The sequence below is a fragment of the Dermacentor albipictus genome, chromosome 9 (genome assembly GCF_038994185.2).
Source record: "Dermacentor albipictus isolate Rhodes 1998 colony chromosome 9, USDA_Dalb.pri_finalv2, whole genome shotgun sequence".
In the NCBI taxonomy this organism is placed as follows: Eukaryota; Metazoa; Arthropoda; class Arachnida; order Ixodida; family Ixodidae; genus Dermacentor; species Dermacentor albipictus.
The window spans coordinates 36,757,432-36,770,378 of NC_091829.1; the positions used below are offsets into that span (position 1 = coordinate 36,757,432).

General features: G+C 42.0%; 1 protein-coding gene across 12 annotated transcripts in view; it reads right to left on the reverse strand.

Moving 5' to 3' along the window:
• Positions 1-543: 543 nt before the first annotated feature.
• Positions 544-12,947, reverse strand: part of LOC135906472 (uncharacterized) — a 41,645-nt gene continuing 29,241 nt past the window's right edge. For all 12 annotated transcript variants that reach the window (XR_010565739.1, XR_010565736.1, XR_010565743.2 and 9 more), the window contains 2 exons: positions 8,878-8,996; positions 544-7,038 (listed from right to left, as the gene is read on the reverse strand). Coding sequence is in view for 3 of the 12 variants with exons in the window: in XM_065437865.2 (XP_065293937.1) it covers positions 6,748-7,038; positions 8,878-8,996 (410 nt within the window). In the remaining 9 variants the exon portion in view is untranslated. The remainder of the gene's footprint in view (positions 7,039-8,877; positions 8,997-12,947) is intronic.

The window sequence follows — 12,947 nt, forward strand, 5'->3', positions numbered from 1 at the left end:
CAGAAGGACCTACTCTAACAACTCAGTACATTTGTACAAAATCATCAAAATCATTTCAGGGTCCCTTTAAGAGCAATGCAGCTGTTGAGCTGATTCATTGCCAGCCGGTTAATATTTTTGCTAAGTAGCACCATAGTAGTCAAAGCTCGCGTGGCAACTGTGGCTAGTAGCTGCTGCATGACAAATGCAATATAAAGAGGCACTGTGATGCCAAGTTCAAAATGTAGTTCTTATATGCCACTAGGAGTGTGGGCCTTCACAGTGTGTAAACTGACATAACAGGCAGTGCCTGTCCCATCACTTCCTTCGCTCTTGTTCGTGTCTGTGTTGTGCTATTTACCTAAGGTGGTGCCATAATAGGACTGACATCAGAGTATTCAGTATGTTGGTTTGCATTAGTGTGATTCTCCACTACATCCAGCCTTTCTTAGCCTCTTGAGCCTGATAGCATACATCCCAGAGCAAACCCATTGCAAAGTTATATGTTAAAAATTAAACCATTTGGTAAGGCAGCATGTGATACGATGAGACTGACTCGCCCAATTACAATAACACTAATGTGCTTTATTGACTGGACTTGAACATTTACAACAAGCATTCTGCAGCCATAGTAAAAATGCAACAGTAAAATGCATAAACTGCAAGCGAACAAGAGCAGGCAGAGTCTGTAGGCACGAGAATCTTGTCACCGAATCTAAAGCTGACAACACTATTGTCACATTACGTATCACAGCTTAAATCCAGACAACAGCGTGGAGAAACACTGAATCCAGAAAAAGATAACAAGCAGGACAGAGTTATGAATGTTTGCTTGTTGTATAAGTAACCTGCATGTTTCCCACATGTTTGAACCACGTTTTCAAGATGACCCTTAACTAACACACACAACCACTCTGAACAAGTTAATTCTAATATCCGTAAATGTCCCAAGATTAGCAAAAAATTTGGTTCTTTCTTTCATGCATTTTTCAGTGACAGCCATTTTGAACAATTTAATGCACACAAAGTACTCCCACATTTCAGAGAGGAACCAAACTGTGGAAACTTGAGTCTACAGCAGACAAGTTGTTTACGATATCCACCAAGCTTGCCGCATATAAGGCAGAAGTAATAGCAGTAGTATGGAATAAATTTCGCTCAAAGCAAGCTTATCATGCTCACAAACTGGTGAATGCATGGCATGTGCAAAAAAATTTTAAAAAGATACATATATGAAATGTGTCAAAATGTTGAAAACAGAGGTTAGATTTGTTCAGCTGCACATAGGAACAAAGAACAGTAGCTACTGCATAAGTTAGCAGTGCAGAAAATATGACAACCACATATAATAAGCATGAATGTCAGTGGAAGAAAACTGTTCCACTGAAAAAGTTGATATAATAAATAGTCATGTTTGATGAAGATAGCCATTGGTCCATGAACAGATTGCAGGAAAGCTGCTGCAAATGACAGAACAGTACTCCCCCCTCTCCCCCTTCCTAATACAGGTGTCTCAATTCCTTTAAAATGGCTTCATTCGACAGTCGCGTTGCCTTTTGCTAGAAGCCACATCCCTAGACATTTGTGGCCACAAAGTATACATTTTAATCTGGTAGCAGCAAAATAAACGAACTTTCTTAAGCACCAAAACAATCATGCTGTGCCAAACAAAGCCCAGCAAACAAAGTTAGGTAAATTTCCCATCGTCAAGCATGCCACCATAAGCTGAGCTACTGTTGTTGCTTAGCCAACCGGAAGCACACATTTGCAAAAGTTTAAAAGTAAACAGCAACATTTTCGCGAAGAGAGATTCATTTCTTTATGAGGCTGTGAACAAACCTTCTTGATGTAACAACATGTGTGCCAATGCAGCTTCGCTAAAAAACTTGGTGTTTATGAATAAAATGACGTGGGAAGAGTTCAATAACAATCACCATAACAAGTGGTGAGCGAGACTCGCAGGCCACAGCCGCCTGCAGTATAAGGAACATTTATGAGGTTACATTACACTGGCACAAAGTTCCTTACAAGGACAGCTCAAGCAGGCACTTTTCCAAATGGCTTTTAGCAGCCTACACTGAAACTAGTGCTCACAAATTACTACACGGTGTGCATGTACAAGAGATGTAGCATGGAAATTCTGTACAAACAACCTAGTTTGCAAAATGAATGTTGCACGAGCCACTGCAGCATACATACACATGCCAAGGTGATACAATGCATAAAACAAGACTTAGAGGAAATGTCAAAGGGCTGGAAATTTTTTCTTATGCCTAAAGCAAGTACTAATAGGCAAGATACACTTTGCTGCAAAGCCGATGCAGAACATCTAGGAGGACAAAGCTTTAGCTCATTTGCAACTTGAATTTCCATATTCAAATGCATGTGAAATGCTGAAACACCCATATTATGAGACAACCACACAGCCCATCTAAATTATATGTGCCACACCTGAAGAAAAAGTCAAACTCTATTGACTAATGTGGCTGAAGAATTATGATTTCGGGTCTCGAAAAACACATACAAATTATAAACCTAAAATTTGGTTTGGTGATGCACGACAGCCACTTCACAAATGTTAACATGAGGTGTTGAAACATTGTGATGGCCTTATATTCTTGCAGCCTTATACACTGAAGCAACTGCATTACATTTTCAATTTGAGACAAAGAAAGAGGATATTAGTAGCTGGTTTACATATTGTGCAAGCACATTGTTAGCACTACGGTGACTGGGCTTCAGACACTTTACAACTGGAAAATGTATCAGCATGGAATCTATTAGCAGGGTTGTAATGTATAACAATGCCTCTGCTTTCATCCAGCTGTACACAGGGGGCCAATTGCAAGCTGCGGATAAAGCAAGTGTAGGTAAAAATTACATTAGATCACTGAGCTCAGCCACATGCAATACACAGGCATCACAGAGAACTCGTATGGTTGCGACAACCTAAGAATGCACCACTGTCCAACTTATATTTGTGTTTGTATATACGGGCCAGCCAATTACATTTGCTCATTCCCAGGATGTGCCGGCAGAGATGAACTTCTTTCAATATCGGGATATTCCTGGAACTTTGTTTAAACGCATGGAGGCAACGAGGGTAAGTGTAGCACAGTATTGGGGGCAAAGCTTGTACTATAGATTTCTTAGACTAGCCTCACCCAGTTTTGTAGTAATCAATACAACAGAATGAGTATTTCATGAGTAGCAAGCAGACACAGCAACGTAACCTTCACTTGTGAAATCCGGCCCACGCTCAAGTCAATATAACTGCATCACAAAATACAAAACTAGCACTTGGCACATCCCTTTTTTTGTTCACGTTATAAAAAGCTATGAGGGACGTTCCAAAAGTAAGTTTCGTCATTTATTTTCACACGGAAAATTTATTGATAAAAAGAAATACACTATGGCATCATGAACTATACACCTTGCACTATTTTTCCACATAGTTGCCACTTACGTTGAGAAATCTACCGTAGCATGCAATCAGTTTGAAGAAACCACCCTAGTAAAACTCGGTGCCCTGCGATGCAAGGCCCGAGACATGACCTCTTCACCATACACGATCGTTAGGCATTCACGGATGGTGGACACACTAGTCCCACGTGCCCATTCATACCAGACGACAGCACGCACTTCCATTGACCATGCTGTTAGTACACGTCTGTCTGCCACTGTGATTTGTACTCGATAATCTCAGGCATGCTGGTCTGCTGCTACTCTCTTTTCTTTAGCGCTTTGCACATGCGTCATTCCTCCTCCACTGATGCTCCTTCCATCACTGAACCAGCAATGGGTGTGGATTCTTATGGAGATTGTTTGTTTCACCTGGTGCACCGTCTTCTCTTTCAAAAAATGATGAAACTTACTTTTGGAACGTACTTCGTACGCTAAAAACAGCAATTTTTATGTAGCACCCCAGTTCAAATTTCACAAGAAATAATAAAGACAATAATAATAAAGCAGCTCACAGCAAGGTGCATATAGGAAGGAAGTCAAACAGCTAAACAACTAATTAAGTTGTTTCTTCCTGAGGTTGTCTGAATTTTCATCCGTTCCTTCTAAAAATAGCATAGCTACTTGTCCAGCAAGCAGCGTTACAAAAGCTAGGATTCTTGTGGCTGGGGACATTTGTTTACAGGACACACAAGTCACAAAAATATATATATATATATATTAAACAGAGCAACAACCTTACGGCTTATACAGGTCCCATCAGTTTGAAGGAAAAGCACCCAATCAGTACTCGAAAAACAACAAATATGTCTTAAACCTCATTCACTAATACTTGTCAAGTAGCTGTTGTATAAAAGCATCAGCACTTTCATGCTCGATTTCAGTGCAATAAAAACAGGACAAATGAAAAGTTTTAATGAAAACCAAGTGTTAACAGTTCATACTGAACCCCCCTGTAAGTGCAGGCAAGGACCCGGCAAAGCCCGAGGCATTTCATAAGCTGCATCCCTTAATACCCTTGCCAAATCTGGCTTAAGGCGGGCCACTGACAGCATGTCTGCACTCCTGCTTGAACATATTTGATGCCATCAAACTCGCCTCCCCCCGCCCACTCCCCGTCAATCAGCTCTGTAATCACCCTGGAAGTGATATGAACAAGCCTCAAATCAGGATCTTCAAAGTGCTCTAGACCACAAAAGCAAAGTGCATTTATGGATGAACCACGTTTTCCCAGGTGGGTCTTCTCATCAGAGTTCCCCAGTGTGGTTTTTTTTTTCCTACCCTTTGCATGCCAACAGCTCTTGTGCTAACTTGGATAGGTGACGTCAGTTTACTACAACTTAGCAGAACCAAGCTCCATTGGCAGCCATCACAACATTGAGTGAGACACTGTCCTAAAGCAAAGCTTTCTTTGCCTACTTTTGCAAGGTTTAGTGTGTCATCTATCTCGCCGGATAGGCTCAGCAAGGCGTTTAACAGAAGCTGTCGCTCAATAAAATAATATATGTGTCCAATGGCGAGATTTCGACCAGGGTCCCCTACAACATTTCTATGTTCTACCCATTGGGCCACAAAACAACACATGAAACAAAGAGTAATGAGCTTAGCACTTCTATCATGAAAGCTAGTGCTTTGAGATGGATGCTTGGCACATGCGTGGTGTGGCGCAGTGACAATTTATTTCTAAAAGTGAGAGTGTGCCAGTTTCCCGACTCCTTCCTCTGGCAGCTAGCATTTGAGGATTGACTCAATTTAACCAGTGCACTTCGTTCGGAATCAACACCAGTTGGCGATAGGAAGCATGTGCCTGGCTTTCATGCTGTGTAACACTACTGTAGAGAAGCAGAGAAAGTATAACACACGTTTGCAACAAAGCTCAGAAACAGTTGCATATCTTGCTGTTATGCCTGCAATTAACTGTGAAGTACAATCATGAAACAGCTGTAAAAAAAAACGACACTGCAACTAGACAAAAAAAGAGCAAGGGCACAAGCACACATATGCTCTTGGTGCCCCCAGACCGTCAATTTCTTATCCATACAGAGTAGCAAGTCATTCCACAGGTGCTGCCACGTCTTTCAGCTCTTCAATGAAGAACGTCCCCTCTGTCCATGGAAGAGTAATGGCTATACTCTGAAACAATGTTTCATTTTTGTGTGGGTCATGGTTAAGCACAACAGTTAACTGTTACGAAGACAATCTCTTGATGATGTAATATTTCTGCCACCCAATGAATCAACACAACCATACAGTATGTCAAGAAAACTGCGACGAAGAGCCAGCGCACCCGCACATCCTTTCATCACTGCAGCTTACTTAAGGCACACATTTAAGGCCTCTACGGTTATCATTCCAAAATGCAGCCCTAACTCTCAAACTCTCAAACTTCATGTCTTGTCTCTGCAGTGAAGAGAGAGTGATACTGCAGTGACAATAATACCGCAGGAGCAGCGACAACGATGTACAAGTGCTAATGTGTGGCATTACACAACCATACAGGAAAGGGACTCAGAGAGGTTCAGGTATAGAATTTGCTCCCCAAGGCAGTGAATATAGTTTGCATTTCTGGTTGGCAGTGCAGTAATAAGAACTGCCCCTTCATGCCTTCTACAATTCCAAATCTTTTAGGCACTTCCAAAGCAACTGGACGGGCATAGAATAATTAGCCACTATCCAGTGTCATTGTTGTCTATCACTGTGCCAAAGCTGCAACATGGGCTATTATACTATTAGGCATGCCATATGGCAGGAAGCTCGTGATTAATTTTGAAAACCTGGGATTTTTTTTTTTTCACCTTAGCACACCAGCACAAATTTCCGCTTTGAGCCCATAACGAGATGTGATCCTCTGGCTTCCCAAACAACAGCAGAGTTGCATAGGCTCTGAGCCACTTTGGCAAATCTACTGTATTGGATAAGCTGTATCAAAGGGCCAGCAGGACGCGCGTCAGCGCGCAGCGGGCATCTCCCACACAGGGACCATATGGCAAATCTATTGCTTCCACAAAAGCCTAGGTCATACCATTTTGTTTTGTTTCAGTTTCCGTAACACGGCAGTGGTTCATGTGCTATAGATAGCATTGTAGCTGGCCCTTGCGCCAAGAAACAATATCCATCAATCAATCAAGCATTGTAGCTATGAGTGGCTGTGGTAGGGATACAGTGCAATGACCACAGTAACCCTTTTGCACTGTGCCCGCCATCAAGGTGAAATCCTGCGACTTCCGACTCAACAGCGAAGTAGCACAACCTCCGAGTCACTGTAGCAAGCCCATCGCGTCCACAAAGCTTTAGGTCATGCCAGTTTCAACAGTGGTTATAAGGAGGCAAGGGCGGATGCGGTGCAGATGGCACTGGTGCTTTGGGCAGCTGCCGGTAAACATGATCAGAGTAGAATCCATCCTTGGAGTAGGGAGGACTCCTCTCTTCTGGGAAGCCCCTCTGTTCTGTATTGGGTGTACTCAGATATGTGGATGCACCCGGTATGAGAGGACGCGCTTCTGGGTGGGTGTGGGAAGCTGCACCTGACATCACTGGACCTGGAACTGGACCTGGACTCAATGATGGTGCCACATATGGGCTGGATTGTGTCACTGCCTGCAAAGCACGACATGACAGCTGAATACAGCGTTAAAAATAAGTTTTGTGATTGTTGACGGAAGATGCATGTAAAGGGAAAGGACAAGAAGGTCAGCTTGCTGCTGACTACTCTGGCTTGTTATTCCGCATGGGGACAAAAGGAAAGAGCAGATAAAGAATTGCAACCATAGGTGATGATGAAGAGAAAGAGCAACAAAAATAACATGATTAAGTACTACTGACACAGAACCTGAGTACTATATTTAACAACAGGACCTGTTCCTCTGCTTATTTTCTCTGAAGATTTGTTTTTTGTAGCTTACTGCTTACGGCCTCGACCTATGGCAATGATTACCTGTGTGTTTACCCTACCCTAGTAAATGTTACCATTACGCATAGCTTGAAACAAGGCAGAGAGTAAGCTTGTGCTGTTAATAGTGGCATTGAGGCTCTGCTGTATTGGTGCATCACAGTGTTGTTGTTTTTCTTTTTTCTTTTTCATAATGGCTTTCAATAAGATATGTCTGAGGCATAGTTAGGGTGCCTTTCTACTTCAGTACATAGCATAAATGCTTTTTCTATAATGCTACGACATTTTTTTTTTTTCATGTTGGAGGGCTCCTCACTAACCAGGCTGTCAGAAATTTTGGTTATAGTGTAGATTGGAAGTTGAAAACAGCCATTCAGGAAGCGTTCTATTAAAAAGCGTTTGCTAATGGCAGAGATAGAGGCAAGTGAAATGTTGCGAGGTGGTGGTGCAACGAGTTGCACCACTAACCCCACAACAGTGGCTCTTTCCCATTTCCTCGGTGGGCACCCATGTGACATTTATGTAATTAGCGCCATTTTTTTCTCTCTCGCTTGTTTATTTGCTGTGGCGCACATTTCCACTGGCAGTTTTACCAACAATGCATTTCCCCGAAATCCCCAACCTCACATTACTCCTGGCTGTCTGCGCATTGCAAGTGACGTGTATGAGACAGAGGCAATGGCACTTACACTTCTGCTGGCGGAGAGACGGGAGAGTGGCTACTCTGCAGAAGTAGTGCTGCATGCTTCCCTTCCAATATTTAGCTGTTCTTGCCACTCACATCAGTGCAATACTTTGTAAACATGACTGCCAGACCTAGACACTGGGCTTGCCTGTATACAATGCCCAAACCAATAGAGGGGCCCTTAAGGATCACTTTTGACTGCCATTAGCTTGGAGTCACCTCGTGGTGCTCCTTTAGAACTGTGATCACATTGTTCATGATATTGAACTCAGAATCGAAATACACTTACACTAGCATTCGCTATCAATACTGTTAGAGCTTTCAGATTGTTAAGAGTATTGTAGAAACATTTACGGCAACTTCCACGAGATACCTGAAGCAAGTGTGCAGATTGTGTAAGGTAGCTGGTGTTGTGGTGCATGCTGCATATGACGGATGCATCAATATGTTGAGGGCAGAAGGAGCTCAATACAGCTACTGCTGCAAAAATGTGACATAGGTGGTAATGGAGAAATGGGACACAATAAGGAAAAGACAGGGAGGATCACTGTCATGATCTAGGCCTCCGGTGTACTCCCACAATGCACTCCAAACTTAAGGAGACCATGCTGCTATCGGTCAGTGCCGTGCTAGCACGAGCTCCAGTGTTAAGAAAAGGGGCACGGAAGAGACAGTGCGGGAAAATCTGGCGGCATCTGAAGCCTGTTACTGGACTCTTAAGAACATTTTGCGCAGGAGAAAGTTCCACAGGCAGTGGTGTGCGGTTGCCACTTGAAGATGAAACTTCCAAGTGGTTGCAGTTGAGGGCACATTTAAATAAGTCATTTGCATTTGTAAAGTGTGCACTGCTACACCAACTTACCCATAAACGTTGTCTTCTGCGGTAGCAGGCACACAAAGAGATGACACAGAATAATAAAGATAAGACCACCATGAAGGCTATTATGAGTGTAGCTGGCAGGGGCCAAGAATCATCCCTCACTGCATAGAAAGTATACAAAAGGCTTTAGAGAACAATTCATTTGTGGATGCAGATGCAAAGACTAGGAGCAATGAGTAATTCGACAGTTAAAGAAAATTTTTGTAAACAACATGATTAAACATGAAAATTTAGGAAAAAAAATGTAATCGCAGGAAGATGGGGACAACTTGATTAAGGTGGGCTAACAAGGGAAGCCTCAGCGCGAAGTCAACATTTCGATAAGAGGATCACAAGCCCTTTGTTCAAGTATTAGCTCAGGGCTAAGGCTTCCTTTGTTTGCTCACTGTTAGCCAATGATTAAATATAGACTGCAGTAATTGCCATGGTGTCGACAACTTGCAAAAAATGCATATATTTTATGCACTGAACATGAGACAAAGACTGAAATTTCCTTCCATAGGTGACTAAATTGCATAAAGATTTAACTGAACTTGAGTACGATGCTGAGTGGCAATAGAATTCTGCCAGGCTAGGTGATAGACCATGGTAGTTGTATACTGTAGGATGCCAAATAACAACCTCACTTGGCAGTTGCCAACTGGTGTACTTGCCCCTCTCACATTTCTACTATACATCATTTACTAATTAAGAAATTATGCCCAGAACTTCCAAGAATGCACAAAATGATAAAATGGTTAACCACCTTTGTAAGTGAGCCTTTGCAATTCACAATCAGCACAGTTCAGCCTTGTAAGTATGACCACAATGGTGTACTGGAGTCAGTAAAGACTTGGGCCGCTATTTTGTAACAATGCCTTTTACAATGCTAATGTCTTCTCATGCTTCTGGCATTCATGAGTGATCAGAGCGACACTCTACTCCATCGGGCTCTCTGGCAACGACTGTATGCTACGAGAATGGTGAAATTTGCTCATTATTTCATTGACTCATCTGCAATATTATTTTGCACTGGGTATAAAACAAAATTTGGAGGACGCTTAAGCTTCACCTTTAAGAGTAGAATGTGACAGCATTAAAATATCTCCAACTTCTCACGCTTCCCGGCAACTGCAGCTAATGTAACTGCAATGTTTACTGGGAAGCGCTGGCAGCGAATGCTACGCACGAAGGCAAGCTTTCTGGTAGAAATGTAGCCTGTTGCATGGGCTGCGATGCAGCGGAGGCAAGCGCCATCTGGAGGTGTTGCAAGGAACCAGGTGCACCACTCCGTGGCGTCAGAGGTTTGTGCTCATTGACACAGGCAAATCTCAGATGCCGTGGCCCTGTCTATGAATGGTAGAAGCGGTGGAAAAAGTTTTTTTTTGTGTATAACTGAAGTATGTTTTCTTGTATACTCAAATTACAATCCGACGCTATTATGTCTGTAGGTTGCGTGTAAGTCATACCTTACGATTTATCTTAGGTATGTTACTTTGAGAAAAATCAGTTCAGTAACTTGTTTATGCTAGACGGAGGGTCCGCGTGGTTCGGAAGCATTTTTGCTGAAACGACCGTTGACACAGGACACCAGACGCAGGACCCCAGACGTCGCATATTCTGCGACATGGAGCTCTTAACGCTATCGCGTTAACGCCTGCTGCTGCTGCTGCTCTGTTGTTACCTAGCTTTAAGTGAAAACCAGCATAGTGTGCGGCACAATTAACTGCACAAACTGTTTCCTGAATCTAAAAATTTTATTACCCTCTTGGTTTTCCCATTACAGAGGGGAAAGGAATAGAAACACAAGGTAACAAATGCAACATCTTTAGTAACAAAGAGTAAAGCTACATTAATTAGGTGAACAACCAAGGACATGTGAAAAAACAAAATATGATGATGATGATGGTGGTGGTGGTAACATGGCTAGTCAAGGTCACAATTTATCTATTCGCGACAGGTACAGAGCTTTGGTCTTGTAAAATATTATATAACAAAGCATAACCTACACACGTCATAATCATAACTACAACCATGATAGAAAAATAACTTGAGACCAGAAACAAAAATATGAGTACAATAATATATATATACTGGCACTCATAACTAAGTGAGAGACACAAAAAGAAGGCACTGAACTTAAAATGTAAACAACACTGCTATGGAGAGTGATGAATAAATCATGCAGATGGAATAATGAAGGCAAACATTAAGTTAATCAGAAGTAACAGCATTCTAAGGCATCTAAAGTACTACTTTTATGAAGAGCATGGCCTTCGCATGCCAATAAGTGATAGAAACATAGAAAAACTTTGGCACCGCCTCTGAATATACGCTATCAACAATCAAGGCATAGCATATCCCATTAACAAACAGTAAATTGTAGTCAGCCAGTCATTGTGAAAAAATGTTTTGTGTTTGATTTTGGTATAGGAGGAAATGAAGCTTGGACAACGACACCACTCTGTTGGCAATTCTTAAGGTCATGTGGTACTCTCTGCATATAGGCCATGGACTCTGACATTGCCACGCACAACTGTACTTGAGAGATCCAATTCGTCACGGCAAAATTTGTATTTTCGAAGAACAATGAAGCCCTGTCAATTGTGATTTTTTCATAACATGGCTTTCCCCAAAACTCTTGGCATAAAACAAATGCCGCAAGCTTTTCAGAAGGGCAATCTAACAATATAGATTCTATTCGATGGTCGATTTGGCATGTCTATAACACCTGGATGCTATATTTTCACACTTATAAACAGTCGAGTGACCTGCTAATTGACAGTACACGTCGTCAGAATTATTTTTCACACGATAAAGAAACTGGGTGATATGATGTCCATATGCCACCATCTCAATGTTCTCAAAATGAGTTGAGCGTTTCTAGGTTCTCTAAAGAATGCTGTTTAGCACTTACTAAACAATCGACAAAAGAAAAAGAACTTGATCTCTTGCAAGTCCTTCAAACGTCATGGCAGTCAATACAGTGCATATTTAATCCTTTATTAACCAGTTGGTGAACAAGAGGAACTTCTGCACAGAGCTAATGTTTCAACAACAGGACTTGTAATCCCTTTATTGAAACACTACCTTCAAGCTGTGGCTTCCTTTGTTATCCCACTTTTGGTCAAGCCTTCATCTTTCTGTGACCCCTCTGTTCTGAATTCGCATATATGCTATAATCACGTTCATGACAAAATATTTGTTTACCACCATAACTCATTGCTGCTAATGTTTGCACTTGCAGTCACAAATAAAATGTCACTGTAAAGCCGTTTGTATACTTTACACACAATCAAGAAGTATGCTAAATCTTTGCCTTTGCCAGCCATCACCATAATGGCGTTCATGGTGGCCATGCTTGCAAGAAGCTGTGTCATCATATGGTATGCGTGGTACCATAGAAGACGAGGTGCACTGCTAAGGTGGTGCAGCAGTGCACATTTCACAAGTGCAGATTAGATTTTTAAAAGTGCCCAGTACATAATCGCTTGAAAAGTTTGTCCGAGTGGCAACAGCAAAGCACTGTCTGTGGAACCTTCTAGCACGTTTTTTTCTAGAGCAGAACAGGCTTGAGAAGGAGCTAACCTTCCACGTGCTGTCCCCCTTGACCCTTTCCACAACACTGGCACTCGTCCTATAGCGTAGCACAGAGTGATAGCAGCATAGCCTCCTTATGTTTTCAGTGCATTGTGAGAGTACACTGGAGGCCTACATCATGACAGTGCTGCTTCCTGTGTTTTCCTTATTGTATTCCATCTCTCCATTGTTATCTAATATAAAATTTACAGCAGTAGCTGTTTTGGGTCCCTTCAGACCTCAACATATCAATGCATCCATCATCAGCAACAGCATATGGTGTGTCCATTATATGCTATTACTAAACCCTATCTAAAACTTCTCTGTAGCACGCTTCCTAGACAACTGTTTACAACTTCCAATGTATATATAACCAAAACCACTGATAAGGCTCGTGGTAAGGGGCCCTTTAACATAAATGCACATAGGTTTCTCACATAGGCAAAGCAATCATGCTATATAAAAAACTGGAAAGCCGACTAACTATATACCTA